General features: G+C 47.1%; 3 protein-coding genes across 3 annotated transcripts; all 3 read right to left on the minus strand.

The window, feature by feature from the left end:
- Window positions 1-634: 634 nt before the first annotated feature.
- LOC132245724 (beta-keratin-related protein-like) lies at window positions 635-1731 on the minus strand. Its single transcript, XM_059718581.1, has one exon. The coding sequence runs from the start codon at window positions 1681-1683 to the stop codon at window positions 1288-1290; it is 396 nt and encodes a 131-aa protein (XP_059574564.1). The 5' UTR covers window positions 1684-1731; the 3' UTR covers window positions 635-1287.
- Window positions 1732-7081: 5350 nt separating this feature from the next.
- Window positions 7082-8178, minus strand: LOC132245722 (beta-keratin-related protein-like). Its single transcript, XM_059718579.1, has one exon. The coding sequence runs from the start codon at window positions 8128-8130 to the stop codon at window positions 7735-7737; it is 396 nt and encodes a 131-aa protein (XP_059574562.1). The 5' UTR covers window positions 8131-8178; the 3' UTR covers window positions 7082-7734.
- A 5349-nt stretch (window positions 8179-13527) lies between these two features.
- On the minus strand, window positions 13528-14624 carry LOC132245719 (beta-keratin-related protein-like). The gene has a single exon (XM_059718575.1). The coding sequence runs from the start codon at window positions 14574-14576 to the stop codon at window positions 14181-14183; it is 396 nt and encodes a 131-aa protein (XP_059574558.1). The 5' UTR covers window positions 14577-14624; the 3' UTR covers window positions 13528-14180.
- Between the last annotated feature and the right edge of the window lie 4453 nt (window positions 14625-19077).

Consider the following 19077-nt stretch of genomic DNA (forward strand, 5'->3'; position numbering starts at 1 on the left):
AGCTGGAGAGATCCTTCAACACTTAGGTCCACATCGTTCAGCTGCTCTAAAAAAGAAAGGCCAAATTTCTAAACCCAATTTCTTTTGATAGAGGTCTTTTCCCAGAGCTTACATTTTCTGAGGAAACATATATATGGAAAAAAAAAAAATCTGCAGAAAAATTTTGAAATGTTGATACCTTCCCCCAAACAGGAATCGTTTCCAACACCTATATATCCAGGTATTAATACCAGTGAATAGTGGGTGTAGACGGTCTGAGCTGATAGCTTCTTTTAGTGGTTTGCAATAGCCCAGATGTGGACTGTTCAGCAGTACAGCCCACACTGATCATGAAACATCTGCATTGGACTATGCACACGAACCTCTGGTCAACATCTGCAAGTTCTTGTCCACTCAATAACCAGTGCATTGCTGCTCCATACCACAGGTGAAGTTATGACGGGGGAAGGTTATTTGTGCTGGTTGTTTGCAATGCCATTGATCATTTCAAGGACTTGGTTCTTATATCATTGGCATGGGACAGTGGGTTATAGGCAGTGCGCAGCACTACCAATACTTCTCCTGAGAGAGATGTACTACAATGAGTGGTTTATAAAACAAAAGGTAAAGAGGCAAGTTAACCAAAGTCTGATAATTTAGTCTGATTTGTTTTAATTAGAATGAAAAGAGAAACATACATTTTCAACGCAAAAAAGTGAGACATTGAAAGAACATAGTTCCAGAGATTGAAACAGTTCTACAACCAATCCCCCACTCCCAGGAGCTGCATGTGCACAAGGCGGTCTTCTTTTTTTTCTGGCAGTGATAGGCTTCAACAATCCCACTCTGAGGAAGAATAAGTGCTTTCAGTGAGGAGAGAGAGAGAGCTTTACAAGGAAAGCACCATTTTCCTATTCTGCACTTTACATGTTGACATGCATTTTCTTAAAAGGTAAAGGCCACAGACAGATGATACACCTTGGCACACATGGTCGCATTGGATTGGCTGTTAATTCCTTGCTACATCACTCTGATCATGGGGAGTGGATCTTGGATGATTGCATACCTGGTCTGCTACGTGAATAAGGCCATATCAACATCATTTGGAAAGAGATGGAGTACTACAGAAAAGAGAACTTCATGCACTGGATAGAGTTTCAAAGCTCCTGAGCACCCTTGGCTCCCACAATAAATAGAAGCAGCGGGTGTTTTGTGCCTCTGAAAACAATGTCCCTCTGCTCATTCCAGAATCTGAATCTTATTACCCATTTCTTGGCATTTTTTTTCCCCCAAAATATTCCTGCTGCTTTAGCATGGCCCACAGCCTCCATAGCGGTATCTGTTGAGCTGACGGGAATAGGAGGGGTAGGAGTACCCGGTGCCCACTGAGCCTCTGTACCCCAGGTAGCCGCCGGCAGTGTATGGGCCGCCAATGCACTGGGGTTCTGAGGTGCCCACGTAGCTCTCCTGGGGGCACGAGGCGAGGATGGGTCCGGGGAAGGTGATGGCCACTGGGGGTGGGTAGACCACGGCTCTGGAGTCACCGCAGGATGTCACGCAGGGCTCGTTCCAGGCATCGGCATATGGCCGCGGGCAGGTCACCTCACAGGGGTTGTAGCAGCGGGAGCTGATCAGCTGTCCGTAGGAAGACATGTTCCTGCAGTGGAGGTTGGCCTGAAACACAGGAGGGAAAGAGGGGAACATAACGCACGTGAGGAATCAGAGTTCAGCTCCTGCAGTCGTGTGCTCTGCTCTAGGAGCCTGCGGTCTCCAGGGATTAGGTGACTTTGTTGTTTGCTTCCATCTTGCTGTCTTCCTCAACTTCTAGTGTGAAAAACCTCCTAAGCAATGCCTCTGAAGCCTTTGTGCGCAACCTCCCTTCTGCCCACATCAAACAGCACATCTTGCAGACACATGCAGAAGCCCAGGCTGTAGAGCCCACCTGCAAGGCCCGGGAAACACTTGGGCAGCTGGCCTGAGCTGAGTGCTGCACTGCTCAGGTGTACGAGCATGAATCGCTGAGCAGCAATTTAAAACCAGCACCACTGTGTGTGCAGGCAGAGACAGCTACACTTCAACAAGAGGAGACATAGCGTGATCCACGAACCCCTCCGACCCAAAGAGCAGAAAAAGGCCCCAATAGGATGAATCCTCACAGTGTTTTGGCAGAATTCATCTAAAGCAGTTGCTAAAGCAATGTATTCACAACCAGAAGAAGGTATTGAGAGATGTCCAACTTACTCGGTTTGCTGGAGTGGAGAGGTGATGAGATGTGGATAGAGGATCCCTGAGTAGTGACTGCTTTTATACTATTTCCCATCTTGCCCGGAGGATGGGAGATGCCCTGGATGGGAAAGGTGTTGATTAGTAACAGAAAAGAATTGATTGCACACGACACTGTAATACATGCAGATGCTTTTTTTACTCATTGCCTGTGTGTTGCCTGATAATTGCAGTTTCACTCTACACCCAAAGTTTCTTCCTCAGACATTTTAGGCTCAATTCATTTCCTCTTTGACTTGACTGGAAGGCACACAAAAGAGTTAATGCAACTTTCATGTGTTTTCTTCCTCAAAATCGCATGTTTCCATGGGAGGATCTGCTTTTATGTGGAGTTTTCTATTTTTGGTGCTTTAAAACCATGCTAGCGTTTGGTTGGGACATTACAGAATTTTTTTTTTTCACACCTCCAAGGGATGGTGTTAAAACTTTAATCTGCTGGATTTAGACACTCCAGCTATTCAGGATCTGTCTGCTACACGACCTACTGAAATGCACGGGCTAGCTTCCAGTGAACTTAATGAGTTCTGGTTCCTTGTTAAGGAGCCAAGTGCACTATACAATGGAAGGTCATCGTCACACCTATGGGTAAATCCAACTAAATCCTTTACTCTCTATTCCCACCATGACGGAGATTTCAGGCTGTTGATGCCCATCTTGGGAACTTACACTTATGGCAAAGAGTTGGCACGTGGTCTCTGAGGAGGTGCTTCCTTCACATTTACTGCAAAAACCTCTGCTCTTTTCCTCCTTTCATTCCTATATAATATAGTTTACTGTTGTTAGTTCCGCAGTAAATACCTGACGCATAATGCCAAGTACCTTGGTGCAGGTCACTTGGGTAGTGCTTGCTGGGGCTGCATAGAGGTGAAGGAAGTATTACGGAGTTTCACCGTCCTCGTGTGCCACTTGCATAAAGCCCTTGAGTCGAAAGTAGAAAATGGTGCCCCAGTTTTAAAGTGATGTTACTTGCATCTGATTTCTTTTGTTTTCTTTTCCTTCACATGAAAATGACTGATCTCTTTATCTCCATTACCCTCTGGTTCTCCCCCATGTCCTGAAGGAGTTAAAGCATAAACCTTGCTTCAGTCCTACTGAAAGAAAGGAAGTCCGTAGGTTGGGTGGTAAAGTTCTTAGAGTCCAGCCTCTCCTTAAGGTGTGACCAATGTGTCATCATGTTATGAAGCTAAGAATATAATAGTGATAAGGAACCCCTGAAAGGGCAACGCATTTTGGTTGTAGGGACTCATGCATAAATGTTTTTTCCTTCTCTTCCGTCTTGCACCACACTTGGTGATTCCTGTTACTGTCTGGTGGAATAGTTTCCAAAAAGTTTTCCTAGTTGTGGTAATTGGTGGGCGTGAACTTCCTAATCATTACTCCATGATTTTGGCACCTACAGAAGGGATTGGTCATCAAACACATCCATTCCTTAGGTTGCTTTGAGGCTAAAATTCCTTCGCCATTGCAAACATGGCTTACTTTGCAACTTTCAAAGACACATGTAGAGAGAACACAGACAAGGTCCTTAGCTGTCTGTCTTTGGTGGAGTCGTGTATGTTTAAACCAGTCAGGGATCTTAACACTATATTTCCTGAAACTCCAGAAATGGGCTTTCAGCTGTATTGATGGAGAGGTATATATAGCAGTTGTTTTTTTGTTTGTTTTTTATTTTTATTTAGTTTATACATATGGCTGAATCAGCCAATTGGCTCTGGCTTGCTGGAGGAGGTTGCTATTTAGAGCTTCTATGCTCTAAGGTGTGGTAAGAAGAAACTTCACATTAACGGTCCTTTATGCAAACCTTCAGCACTTCTGGGTTTTCATACCTGCTTCCAAAGATGTTGGATCCCTTCAAAGATGGATGCTGTAGGTTCAGTTGGTGCTATAAGATGTTGTTCCCTTTCAGATGAGAGGAAGTATTTTGCTCCAGAGTTAACTAGAGAGAGAGAAAGCTCCTTCCTGTGATATGTGAGGTGAGGATGGAGTGGGCTGAGGCTCTTGGGCACGGCTCATGCCAATGGATCCCCAAAATCCATGGGCCTGGGGCACGCTGGGGGCCCCTGGCACCAGGGGCAGAGGGTGGTAAGTCTCAGATCACGGTTTGGGCTTGGGGGTGGCAGGGGTCACAACCAAGACATTCTCAGGCACCAAGTGAAGGCTGTGTGCCTGGTGTGAAAGGGCATACTGGGCTGCAAGGTAGAGGAGCTCCAGAGTCAGGCTTCACTGTGTCCCCTTCCTGGGCAGGAAAGGAAGAGGCCCTGCAGGTAAGGGCCCAAGAAACCCCAGCCTGTAGCCAAGGCCTGGGCATGCATGCCAGGGCTGGGAGTACATTTTCTGCCACCCCTTGTGTAGGCTGAGCCCTTGACTGCCAAGGCAGGGGTACTCTTGCTCTGGTTGGAAGCCTTGGAGAGGTCCTTTCACCCCATAGAGGAATGGAAAGTGGCCAAGGCTACTCCCTTCCTCCCCAAGAAGGCAGCCAGGAATGTCCCTTATTCAATCCTTTCCTGCCTGAGTAATGTTTCTCCTCTGAGAGGCCTTAGAGAGACTTGTCAAATGATACTCCAGAGCTCTGAACTGCCTAGTCCCTATGTGTCCACCTCCCCTGTTTACACGTGTGCTCTGGCAGCTCTAAGGCCTTCACAGGCCTCCTTCAGCTCCAGACACTGTGAAAGCACTGCCTTGCACTGCAGCAATGCCTTCTCTGTTTAAATGCTTTCTCCATGGGAACTTCTCAACACAACCATGCAATGCAGGAAAGTCTTGACTCTGCAGTAGGTGAGGAGATAATTAGGGTGTAGGAACGAATTCACTGTGCCCAAATCTTCTGGTGAGTCAGGGGAAAGGCAGGGACAAGAGCCCAGGGACTCTTCATTGATATTCCCATCTCTCGTAGTCACACACAAGAGCGTAGTATGGCTTCCTGGGCTCTTTTGATTGCATGTGCACAAGCAGGAGACACCATGGCAAAAGTTCTCCTGCAGAGCCGTCTGGTGCACCCGTCAGCAGTGTCTCTGGTGGCTTTGTGACTGGGGGCAGGAAGGAGCCCGGAGCAGTTCACTGCCATGTTTCTAGGCCATGTGGGAAGGCTGGGCTTGAGAGCAGTGCTCCCTAGCAGCTCTGGGGCTAGGAGGTAGGTATCCCTGAAAGGGCAGTCTTATCCTCTGAAGCTGCCCAAGTGCTGAGGGGAGGATTGTGTCTTCCGAGATTCAGATGGGGAGCTACGGACCCGCGGTGACTGGGAACATAGCCGAGCATTTAGCAAGCTGAGCTGTCTTGTAAATCTGACTTCCACAGGTATATAAAGGAAATATTCCTGCCTCCAGCACCCTCTGTGTCCCACTGGAGGGCCTTGCCTAGCGTATTGTTCGCTTTCTACCAGATGCCCCTCGTTCAGTTGGCTCATTATGCTTGATGGCATCGTTAGTCGTGTTTGAGTGTTATGTCTTCAATTAAGCCCCTAGGAGAATGGCAGCTTTTTTTGTAGACACTGTTTTACATCTGTCCCATGCAACCTAAGGGTATTGCCCAGAAGAGTCTGTGATCTGCTTCAGGTGTTCTCAGAGGACCTTGGATAAGTACAGCATGGAGCAGGGTGGGCAAATGGACTAGTTTCCTTTTACAGCTTCACTCTCAGCATGCTGAGCCATTCTCTGAGGCTTCGGCGTGCGGCACTGGTTTCTTAAGCTTGTATCAGCAATGTGTGCTAATGAGTGAAAAACTAGCCTTTGGCCAGTTCCTCATATAATGCCCTTTGTCACCGTTCCCTTTACTTCGAAGGAGCTACAGAGCTCATGTCAGAGGTAGAGCTGCATGGAAAGCATTCAGTTTAGAACAAGAAGTCGAGGGTTGCTGTGTTGGGTCCCAAAACTCTCCCACGTCTTCTCTGACAGCATCCTATAGATATTTGGGAGAAGCGTATAACAACTTTGGAACATGTGCTCCTGTCAACATGGAGAGGCTGAGATGCATGTAGGCATGGGAAGGACATATACATTTGTTCCACTTATAAAAACAAAACAAAGCCACCTGTAGCCCCTTTGTCCCTTCAACAGATAAAGGCCCACTCAATTCGTCCTCTAATCTATCTGGTGCAGGATTTCTCTCCTAGTCCTTGAATGATGTGTCTGAGCCCCCATGAACCACATATTAATGTGCCATGCATCCTTGATGTCAGACATTTGCTAGAGCTGGAGAGATCCTTCAACACTTAGGTCCACATCGTTCAGCTGCTCTAAAAAAGAAAGGCCAAATTTCTAAACCCAATTTCTTTTGATAGAGGTCTTTTCCCAGAGCTTACATTTTCTGAGGAAACATATATATGGAAAAAAAAAAAATCTGCAGAAAAATTTTGAAATGTTGATACCTTCCCCCAAACAGGAATCGTTTCCAACACCTATATATCCAGGTATTAATACCAGTGAATAGTGGGTGTAGACGGTCTGAGCTGATAGCTTCTTTTAGTGGTTTGCAATAGCCCAGATGTGGACTGTTCAGCAGTACAGCCCACACTGATCATGAAACATCTGCATTGGACTATGCACACGAACCTCTGGTCAACATCTGCAAGTTCTTGTCCACTCAATAACCAGTGCATTGCTGCTCCATACCACAGGTGAAGTTATGACGGGGGAAGGTTATTTGTGCTGGTTGTTTGCAATGCCATTGATCATTTCAAGGACTTGGTTCTTATATCATTGGCATGGGACAGTGGGTTATAGGCAGTGCGCAGCACTACCAATACTTCTCCTGAGAGAGATGTACTACAATGAGTGGTTTATAAAACAAAAGGTAAAGAGGCAAGTTAACCAAAGTCTGATAATTTAGTCTGATTTGTTTTAATTAGAATGAAAAGAGAAACATACATTTTCAACGCAAAAAAGTGAGACATTGAAAGAACATAGTTCCAGAGATTGAAACAGTTCTACAACCAATCCCCCACTCCCAGGAGCTGCATGTGCACAAGGCGGTCTTCTTTTTTTTCTGGCAGTGATAGGCTTCAACAATCCCACTCTGAGGAAGAATAAGTGCTTTCAGTGAGGAGAGAGAGAGAGCTTTACAAGGAAAGCACCATTTTCCTATTCTGCACTTTACATGTTGACATGCATTTTCTTAAAAGGTAAAGGCCACAGACAGATGATACACCTTGGCACACATGGTCGCATTGGATTGGCTGTTAATTCCTTGCTACATCACTCTGATCATGGGGAGTGGATCTTGGATGATTGCATACCTGGTCTGCTACGTGAATAAGGCCATATCAACATCATTTGGAAAGAGATGGAGTACTACAGAAAAGAGAACTTCATGCACTGGATAGAGTTTCAAAGCTCCTGAGCACCCTTGGCTCCCACAATAAATAGAAGCAGCGGGTGTTTTGTGCCTCTGAAAACAATGTCCCTCTGCTCATTCCAGAATCTGAATCTTATTACCCATTTCTTGGCATTTTTTTTCCCCCAAAATATTCCTGCTGCTTTAGCATGGCCCACAGCCTCCATAGCGGTATCTGTTGAGCTGACGGGAATAGGAGGGGTAGGAGTACCCGGTGCCCACTGAGCCTCTGTACCCCAGGTAGCCGCCGGCAGTGTATGGGCCGCCAATGCACTGGGGTTCTGAGGTGCCCACGTAGCTCTCCTGGGGGCACGAGGCGAGGATGGGTCCGGGGAAGGTGATGGCCACTGGGGGTGGGTAGACCACGGCTCTGGAGTCACCGCAGGATGTCACGCAGGGCTCGTTCCAGGCATCGGCATATGGCCGCGGGCAGGTCACCTCACAGGGGTTGTAGCAGCGGGAGCTGATCAGCTGTCCGTAGGAAGACATGTTCCTGCAGTGGAGGTTGGCCTGAAACACAGGAGGGAAAGAGGGGAACATAACGCACGTGAGGAATCAGAGTTCAGCTCCTGCAGTCGTGTGCTCTGCTCTAGGAGCCTGCGGTCTCCAGGGATTAGGTGACTTTGTTGTTTGCTTCCATCTTGCTGTCTTCCTCAACTTCTAGTGTGAAAAACCTCCTAAGCAATGCCTCTGAAGCCTTTGTGCGCAACCTCCCTTCTGCCCACATCAAACAGCACATCTTGCAGACACATGCAGAAGCCCAGGCTGTAGAGCCCACCTGCAAGGCCCGGGAAACACTTGGGCAGCTGGCCTGAGCTGAGTGCTGCACTGCTCAGGTGTACGAGCATGAATCGCTGAGCAGCAATTTAAAACCAGCACCACTGTGTGTGCAGGCAGAGACAGCTACACTTCAACAAGAGGAGACATAGCGTGATCCACGAACCCCTCCGACCCAAAGAGCAGAAAAAGGCCCCAATAGGATGAATCCTCACAGTGTTTTGGCAGAATTCATCTAAAGCAGTTGCTAAAGCAATGTATTCACAACCAGAAGAAGGTATTGAGAGATGTCCAACTTACTCGGTTTGCTGGAGTGGAGAGGTGATGAGATGTGGATAGAGGATCCCTGAGTAGTGACTGCTTTTATACTATTTCCCATCTTGCCCGGAGGATGGGAGATGCCCTGGATGGGAAAGGTGTTGATTAGTAACAGAAAAGAATTGATTGCACACGACACTGTAATACATGCAGATGCTTTTTTTACTCATTGCCTGTGTGTTGCCTGATAATTGCAGTTTCACTCTACACCCAAAGTTTCTTCCTCAGACATTTTAGGCTCAATTCATTTCCTCTTTGACTTGACTGGAAGGCACACAAAAGAGTTAATGCAACTTTCATGTGTTTTCTTCCTCAAAATCGCATGTTTCCATGGGAGGATCTGCTTTTATGTGGAGTTTTCTATTTTTGGTGCTTTAAAACCATGCTAGCGTTTGGTTGGGACATTACAGAATTTTTTTTTTTCACACCTCCAAGGGATGGTGTTAAAACTTTAATCTGCTGGATTTAGACACTCCAGCTATTCAGGATCTGTCTGCTACACGACCTACTGAAATGCACGGGCTAGCTTCCAGTGAACTTAATGAGTTCTGGTTCCTTGTTAAGGAGCCAAGTGCACTATACAATGGAAGGTCATCGTCACACCTATGGGTAAATCCAACTAAATCCTTTACTCTCTATTCCCACCATGACGGAGATTTCAGGCTGTTGATGCCCATCTTGGGAACTTACACTTATGGCAAAGAGTTGGCACGTGGTCTCTGAGGAGGTGCTTCCTTCACATTTACTGCAAAAACCTCTGCTCTTTTCCTCCTTTCATTCCTATATAATATAGTTTACTGTTGTTAGTTCCGCAGTAAATACCTGACGCATAATGCCAAGTACCTTGGTGCAGGTCACTTGGGTAGTGCTTGCTGGGGCTGCATAGAGGTGAAGGAAGTATTACGGAGTTTCACCGTCCTCGTGTGCCACTTGCATAAAGCCCTTGAGTCGAAAGTAGAAAATGGTGCCCCAGTTTTAAAGTGATGTTACTTGCATCTGATTTCTTTTGTTTTCTTTTCCTTCACATGAAAATGACTGATCTCTTTATCTCCATTACCCTCTGGTTCTCCCCCATGTCCTGAAGGAGTTAAAGCATAAACCTTGCTTCAGTCCTACTGAAAGAAAGGAAGTCCGTAGGTTGGGTGGTAAAGTTCTTAGAGTCCAGCCTCTCCTTAAGGTGTGACCAAAGTGTCATCATGTTATGCAGCTAAGAATATAATAGTGATAAGGAACCCCTGAAAGGGCAACGCATTTTGGTTGTAGGGACTCATGCATAAATGTTTCTTCCTTCTCTTCCGTCTTGCACCACACTTGGTGATTCCTGTTACTGTCTGGTGGAATAGTTTCCAAAAAGTTTTCCTAGTTGTGGTAATTGGTGGGCGTGAACTTCCTAATCATTACTCCATGATTTTGGCACCTACAGAAGGGATTGGTCATCAAACACATCCATTCCTTAGGTTGCTTTGAGGCTAAAATTGCTTCGCCATTGCAAACATGGCTTACTTTGCAACTTTCAAAGACACATGTAGAGAGAACACAGACAAGGTCCTTAGCTGTCTGTCTTTGGTGGAGTCGTGTATGTTTAAACCAGTCAGGGATCTTAACACTATATTTCCTGAAACTCCAGAAATGGGCTTTCAGCTGTATTGATGGAGAGGTATATATAGCAGTTGTTTTTTTGTTTGTTTTTTTATTTTTATTTAGTTTATACATATGGCTGAATCAGCCAATTGGCTCTGGCTTGCTGGAGGAGGTTGCTATTTAGAGCTTCTATGCTCTAAGGTGTGGTAAGAAGAAACTTCACATTAACGGTCCTTTATGCAAACCTTCAGCACTTCTGGGTTTTCATACCTGCTTCCAAAGATGTTGGATCCCTTCAAAGATGGATGCTGTAGGTTCAGTTGGTGCTATAAGATGTTGTTCCCTTTCAGATGAGAGGAAGTATTTTGCTCCAGAGTTAACTAGAGAGAGAGAAAGCTCCTTCCTGTGATATGTGAGGTGAGGATGGAGTGGGCTGAGGCTCTTGGGCACGGCTCATGCCAATGGATCCCCAAAATCCATGGGCCTGGGGCACGCTGGGGGCCCCTGGCACCAGGGGCAGAGGGTGGTAAGTCTCAGATCACGGTTTGGGCTTGGGGGTGGCAGGGGTCACAACCAAGACATTCTCAGGCACCAAGTGAAGGCTGTGTGCCTGGTGTGAAAGGGCATACTGGGCTGCAAGGTAGAGGAGCTCCAGAGTCAGGCTTCACTGTGTCCCCTTCCTGGGCAGGAAAGGAAGAGGCCCTGCAGGTAAGGGCCCAAGAAACCCCAGCCTGTAGCCAAGGCCTGGGCATGCATGCCAGGGCTGGGAGTACATTTTCTGCCACCCCTTGTGTAGGCTGAGCCCTTGACTGCCAAGGCAGGGGTACTCTTGCTCTGGTTGGAAGCCTTGGAGAGGTCCTTTCACCCCATAGAGGAATGGAAAGTGGCCAAGGCTACTCCCTTCCTCCCCAAGAAGGCAGCCAGGAATGTCCCTTATTCAATCCTTTCCTGCCTGAGTAATGTTTCTCCTCTGAGAGGCCTTAGAGAGACTTGTCAAATGATACTCCAGAGCTCTGAACTGCCTAGTCCCTATGTGTCCACCTCCCCTGTTTACACGTGTGCTCTGGCAGCTCTAAGGCCTTCACAGGCCTCCTTCAGCTCCAGACACTGTGAAAGCACTGCCTTGCACTGCAGCAATGCCTTCTCTGTTTAAATGCTTTCTCCATGGGAACTTCTCAACACAACCATGCAATGCAGGAAAGTCTTGACTCTGCAGTAGGTGAGGAGATAATTAGGGTGTAGGAACGAATTCACTGTGCCCAAATCTTCTGGTGAGTCAGGGGAAAGGCAGGGACAAGAGCCCAGGGACTCTTCATTGATATTCCCATCTCTCGTAGTCACACACAAGAGCGTAGTATGGCTTCCTGGGCTCTTTTGATTGCATGTGCACAAGCAGGAGACACCATGGCAAAAGTTCTCCTGCAGAGCCGTCTGGTGCACCCGTCAGCAGTGTCTCTGGTGGCTTTGTGACTGGGGGCAGGAAGGAGCCCGGAGCAGTTCACTGCCATGTTTCTAGGCCATGTGGGAAGGCTGGGCTTGAGAGCAGTGCTCCCTAGCAGCTCTGGGGCTAGGAGGTAGGTATCCCTGAAAGGGCAGTCTTATCCTCTGAAGCTGCCCAAGTGCTGAGGGGAGGATTGTGTCTTCCGAGATTCAGATGGGGAGCTACGGACCCGCGGTGACTGGGAACATAGCCGAGCATTTAGCAAGCTGAGCTGTCTTGTAAATCTGACTTCCACAGGTATATAAAGGAAATATTCCTGCCTCCAGCACCCTCTGTGTCCCACTGGAGGGCCTTGCCTAGCGTATTGTTCGCTTTCTACCAGATGCCCCTCGTTCAGTTGGCTCATTATGCTTGATGGCATCGTTAGTCGTGTTTGAGTGTTATGTCTTCAATTAAGCCCCTAGGAGAATGGCAGCTTTTTTTGTAGACACTGTTTTACATCTGTCCCATGCAACCTAAGGGTATTGCCCAAGAGTCTGTGATCTGCTTCAGGTGTTCTCAGAGGACCTTGGATAAGTACAGCATGGAGCAGGGTGGGCAAATGGACTAGTTTCCTTTTACAGCTTCACTCTCAGCATGCTGAGCCATTCTCTGAGGCTTCGGCGTGCGGCACTGGTTTCTTAAGCTTGTATCAGCAATGTGTGCTAATGAGTGAAAAACTAGCCTTTGGCCAGTTCCTCATATAATGCCCTTTGTCACCGTTCCCTTTACTTCGAAGGAGCTACAGAGCTCATGTCAGAGGTAGAGCTGCATGGAAAGCATTCAGTTTAGAACAAGAAGTCGAGGGTTGCTGTGTTGGGTCCCAAAACTCTCCCACGTCTTCTCTGACAGCATCCTATAGATATTTGGGAGAAGCGTATAACAACTTTGGAACATGTGCTCCTGTCAACATGGAGAGGCTGAGATGCATGTAGGCATGGGAAGGACATATACATTTGTTCCACTTATAAAAACAAAACAAAGCCACCTGTAGCCCCTTTGTCCCTTCAACAGATAAAGGCCCACTCAATTCGTCCTCTAATCTATCTGGTGCAGGATTTCTCTCCTAGTCCTTGAATGATGTGTCTGAGCCCCCATGAACCACATATTAATGTGCCATGCATCCTTGATGTCAGACATTTGCTAGAGCTGGAGAGATCCTTCAACACTTAGGTCCACATCGTTCAGCTGCTCTAAAAAAGAAAGGCCAAATTTCTAAACCCAATTTCTTTTGATAGAGGTCTTTTCCCAGAGCTTACATTTTCTGAGGAAACATATATATGGAAAAAAAAAAAATCTGCAGAAAAATTTTGAAATGTTGATACCTTCCCCCAAACAGGAATCGTTTCCAACACCTATATATCCAGGTATTAATACCAGTGAATAGTGGGTGTAGACGGTCTGAGCTGATAGCTTCTTTTAGTGGTTTGCAATAGCCCAGATGTGGACTGTTCAGCAGTACAGCCCACACTGATCATGAAACATCTGCATTGGACTATGCACACGAACCTCTGGTCAACATCTGCAAGTTCTTGTCCACTCAATAACCAGTGCATTGCTGCTCCATACCACAGGTGAAGTTATGACGGGGGAAGGTTATTTGTGCTGGTTGTTTGCAATGCCATTGATCATTTCAAGGACTTGGTTCTTATATCATTGGCATGGGACAGTGGGTTATAGGCAGTGCGCAGCACTACCAATACTTCTCCTGAGAGAGATGTACTACAATGAGTGGTTTATAAAACAAAAGGTAAAGAGGCAAGTTAACCAAAGTCTGATAATTTAGTCTGATTTGTTTTAATTAGAATGAAAAGAGAAACATACATTTTCAACGCAAAAAAGTGAGACATTGAAAGAACATAGTTCCAGAGATTGAAACAGTTCTACAACCAATCCCCCACTCCCAGGAGCTGCATGTGCACAAGGCGGTCTTCTTTTTTTTCTGGCAGTGATAGGCTTCAACAATCCCACTCTGAGGAAGAATAAGTGCTTTCAGTGAGGAGAGAGAGAGAGCTTTACAAGGAAAGCACCATTTTCCTATTCTGCACTTTACATGTTGACATGCATTTTCTTAAAAGGTAAAGGCCACAGACAGATGATACACCTTGGCACACATGGTCGCATTGGATTGGCTGTTAATTCCTTGCTACATCACTCTGATCATGGGGAGTGGATCTTGGATGATTGCATACCTGGTCTGCTACGTGAATAAGGCCATATCAACATCATTTGGAAAGAGATGGAGTACTACAGAAAAGAGAACTTCATGCACTGGATAGAGTTTCAAAGCTCCTGAGCACCCTTGGCTCCCACAATAAATAGAAGCAGCGGGTGTTTTGTGCCTCTGAAAACAATGTCCCTCTGCTCATTCCAGAATCTGAATCTTATTACCCATTTCTTGGCATTTTTTTTCCCCCAAAATATTCCTGCTGCTTTAGCATGGCCCACAGCCTCCATAGCGGTATCTGTTGAGCTGACGGGAATAGGAGGGGTAGGAGTACCCGGTGCCCACTGAGCCTCTGTACCCCAGGTAGCCGCCGGCAGTGTATGGGCCGCCAATGCACTGGGGTTCTGAGGTGCCCACGTAGCTCTCCTGGGGGCACGAGGCGAGGATGGGTCCGGGGAAGGTGATGGCCACTGGGGGTGGGTAGACCACGGCTCTGGAGTCACCGCAGGATGTCACGCAGGGCTCGTTCCAGGCATCGGCATATGGCCGCGGGCAGGTCACCTCACAGGGGTTGTAGCAGCGGGAGCTGATCAGCTGTCCGTAGGAAGACATGTTCCTGCAGTGGAGGTTGGCCTGAAACACAGGAGGGAAAGAGGGGAACATAACGCACGTGAGGAATCAGAGTTCAGCTCCTGCAGTCGTGTGCTCTGCTCTAGGAGCCTGCGGTCTCCAGGGATTAGGTGACTTTGTTGTTTGCTTCCATCTTGCTGTCTTCCTCAACTTCTAGTGTGAAAAACCTCCTAAGCAATGCCTCTGAAGCCTTTGTGCGCAACCTCCCTTCTGCCCACATCAAACAGCACATCTTGCAGACACATGCAGAAGCCCAGGCTGTAGAGCCCACCTGCAAGGCCCGGGAAACACTTGGGCAGCTGGCCTGAGCTGAGTGCTGCACTGCTCAGGTGTACGAGCATGAATCGCTGAGCAGCAATTTAAAACCAGCACCACTGTGTGTGCAGGCAGAGACAGCTACACTTCAACAAGAGGAGACATAGCGTGATCCACGAACCCCTCCGACCCAAAGAGCAGAAAAAGGCCCCAATAGGATGAATCCTCACAGTGTTTTGGCAGAATTCATCTAAAGCAGTTGCTAAAGCAATGTATTCACAACCAGAAGAAGGTATTGAGAGATGTCCAACTTACTCGGTTTGCTGGAGTGGAGAGGTGATGAGATGTGGATAGAGGATCCCTGAGTAGTGACTGCTTTTATACTATTTCCCATCTTGCCCGGAGGATGGGAGATGCCCTGGATGGGAAAGGTGTTGATTAGTAACAGAAAAGAATTGATTGCACACGACACTGTAATACATGCAGATGCTTTTTTTACTCATTGCCTGTGTGTTGCCTGATAATTGCAGTTTCACTCTACACCCAAAGTTTCTTCCTCAGACATTTTAGGCTCAATTCATTTCCTCTTTGACTTGACTGGAAGGCACACAAAAGAGTTAATGCAACTTTCATGTGTTTTCTTCCTCAAAATCGCATGTTTCCATGGGAGGATCTGCTTTTATGTGGAGTTTTCTATTTTTGGTGCTTTAAAACCATGCTAGCGTTTGGTTGGGACATTACAGAATTTTTTTTTTTCACACCTCCAAGGGATGGTGTTAAAACTTTAATCTGCTGGATTTAGACACTCCAGCTATTCAGGATCTGTCTGCTACACGACCTACTGAAATGCACGGGCTAGCTTCCAGTGAACTTAATGAGTTCTGGTTCCTTGTTAAGGAGCCAAGTGCACTATACAATGGAAGGTCATCGTCACACCTATGGGTAAATCCAACTAAATCCTTTACTCTCTATTCCCACCATGACGGAGATTTCAGGCTGTTGATGCCCATCTTGGGAACTTACACTTATGGCAAAGAGTTGGCACGTGGTCTCTGAGGAGGTGCTTCCTTCACATTTACTGCAAAAACCTCTGCTCTTTTCCTCCTTTCATTCCTATATAATATAGTTTACTGTTGTTAGTTCCGCAGTAAATACCTGACGCATAATGCCAAGTACCTTGGTGCAGGTCACTTGGGTAGTGCTTGCTGGGGCTGCATAGAGGTGAAGGAAGTATTACGGAGTTTCACCGTCCTCGTGTGCCACTTGCATAAAGCCCTTGAGTCGAAAGTAGAAAATGGTGCCCCAGTTTTAAAGTGATGTTACTTGCATCTGATTTCTTTTGTTTTCTTTTCCTTCACATGAAAATGACTGATCTCTTTATCTCCATTACCCTCTGGTTCTCCCCCATGTCCTGAAGGAGTTAAAGCATAAACCTTGCTTCAGTCCTACTGAAAGAAAGGAAGTCCGTAGGTTGGGTGGTAAAGTTCTTAGAGTCCAGCCTCTCCTTAAGGTGTGACCAAAGTGTCATCATGTTATGCAGCTAAGAATATAATAGTGATAAGGAACCCCTGAAAGGGCAACGCATTTTGGTTGTAGGGACTCATGCATAAATGTTTCTTCCTTCTCTTCCGTCTTGCACCACACTTGGTGATTCCTGTTACTGTCTGGTGGAATAGTTTCCAAAAAGTTTTCCTAGTTGTGGTAATTGGTGGGCGTGAACTTCCTAATCATTACTCCATGATTTTGGCACCTACAGAAGGGATTGGTCATCAAACACATCCATTCCTTAGGTTGCTTTGAGGCTAAAATTGCTTCGCCATTGCAAACATGGCTTACTTTGCAACTTTCAAAGACACATGTAGAGAGAACACAGACAAGGTCCTTAGCTGTCTGTCTTTGGTGGAGTCGTGTATGTTTAAACCAGTCAGGGATCTTAACACTATATTTCCTGAAACTCCAGAAATGGGCTTTCAGCTGTATTGATGGAGAGGTATATATAGCAGTTGTTTTTTTGTTTGTTTTTTTATTTTTATTTAGTTTATACATATGGCTGAATCAGCCAATTGGCTCTGGCTTGCTGGAGGAGGTTGCTATTTAGAGCTTCTATGCTCTAAGGTGTGGTAAGAAGAAACTTCACATTAACGGTCCTTTATGCAAACCTTCAGCACTTCTGGGTTTTCATACCTGCTTCCAAAGATGTTGGATCCCTTCAAAGATGGATGCTGTAGGTTCAGTTGGTGCTATAAGATGTTGTTCCCTTTCAGATGAGAGGAAGTATTTTGCTCCAGAGTTAACTAGAGAGAGAGAAAGCTCCTTCCTGTGATATGTGAGGTGAGGATGGAGTGGGCTGAGGCTCTTGGGCACGGCTCATGCCAATGGATCCCCAAAATCCATGGGCCTGGGGCACGCTGGGGGCCCCTGGCACCAGGGGCAGAGGGTGGTAAGTCTCAGATCACGGTTTGGGCTTGGGGGTGGCAGGGGTCACAACCAAGACATTCTCAGGCACCAAGTGAAGGCTGTGTGCCTGGTGTGAAAGGGCATACTGGGCTGCAAGGTAGAGGAGCTCCAGAGTCAGGCTTCACTGTGTCCCCTTCCTGGGCAGGAAAGGAAGAGGCCCTGCAGGTAAGGGCCCAAGAAACCCCAGCCTGTAGCCAAGGCCTGGGCATGCATGCCAGGGCTGGGAGTACATTTTCTGCCACCCCTTGTGTAGGCTGAGCCCTTGACTGCCAAGGCAGGGGTACTCTTGCTCTGGTTGGAAGCCTTGGAGAGGTCCTTTCACCCCATAGAGGAATGGAAAGTGGCCAAGGCTACTCCCTTCCTCCCCAAGAAGGCAGCCAGGAATGTCCCTTATTCAATCCTTTCCTGCCTGAGTAATGTTTCTCCTCTGAGAGGCCTTAGAGAGACTTGTCAAATGATACTCCAGAGCTCTGAACTGCCTAGTCCCTATGTGTCCACCTCCCCTGTTTACACGTGTGCTCTGGCAGCTCTAAGGCCTTCACAGGCCTCCTTCAGCTCCAGACACTGTGAAAGCACTGCCTTGCACTGCAGCAATGCCTTCTCTGTTTAAATGCTTTCTCCATGGGAACTTCTCAACACAACCATGCAATGCAGGAAAGTCTTGACTCTGCAGTAGGTGAGGAGATAATTAGGGTGTAGGAACGAATTCACTGTGCCCAAATCTTCTGGTGAGTCAGGGGAAAGGCAGGGACAAGAGCCCAGGGACTCTTCATTGATATTCCCATCTCTCGTAGTCACACACAAGAGCGTAGTATGGCTTCCTGGGCTCTTTTGATTGCATGTGCACAAGCAGGAGACACCATGGCAAAAGTTCTCCTGCAGAGCCGTCTGGTGCACCCGTCAGCAGTGTCTCTGGTGGCTTTGTGACTGGGGGCAGGAAGGAGCCCGGAGCAGTTCACTGCCATGTTTCTAGGCCATGTGGGAAGGCTGGGCTTGAGAGCAGTGCTCCCTAGCAGCTCTGGGGCTAGGAGGTAGGTATCCCTGAAAGGGCAGTCTTATCCTCTGAAGCTGCCCAAGTGCTGAGGGGAGGATTGTGTCTTCCGAGATTCAGATGGGGAGCTACGGACCCGCGGTGACTGGGAACATAGCCGAGCATTTAGCAAGCTGAGCTGTCTTGTAAATCTGACTTCCACAGGTATATAAAGGAAATATTCCTGCCTCCAGCACCCTCTGTGTCCCACTGGAGGGCCTTGCCTAGCGTATTGTTCGCTTTCTACCAGATGCCCCTCGTTCAGTTGGCTCATTATGCTTGATGGCATCGTTAGTCGTGTTTGAGTGTTATGTCTTCAATTAAGCCCCTAGGAGAATGGCAGCTTTTTTTGTAGACACTGTTTTACATCTGTCCCATGCAACCTAAGGGTATTGCCCAAGAGTCTGTGATCTGCTTCAGGTGTTCTCAGAGGACCTTGGATAAGTACAGCATGGAGCAGGGTGGGCAAATGGACTAGTTTCCTTTTACAGCTTCACTCTCAGCATGCTGAGCCATTCTCTGAGGCTTCGGCGTGCGGCACTGGTTTCTTAAGCTTGTATCAGCAATGTGTGCTAATGAGTGAAAAACTAGCCTTTGGCCAGTTCCTCATATAATGCCCTTTGTCACCGTTCCCTTTACTTCGAAGGAGCTACAGAGCTCATGTCAGAGGTAGAGCTGCATGGAAAGCATTCAGTTTAGAACAAGAAGTCGAGGGTTGCTGTGTTGGGTCCCAAAACTCTCCCACGTCTTCTCTGACAGCATCCTATAGATATTTGGGAGAAGCGTATAACA

The sequence above is a fragment of the Alligator mississippiensis genome, chromosome 15 (assembly GCF_030867095.1).
Source record: "Alligator mississippiensis isolate rAllMis1 chromosome 15, rAllMis1, whole genome shotgun sequence".
NCBI classification, from domain to species: domain Eukaryota; kingdom Metazoa; phylum Chordata; order Crocodylia; family Alligatoridae; genus Alligator; species Alligator mississippiensis.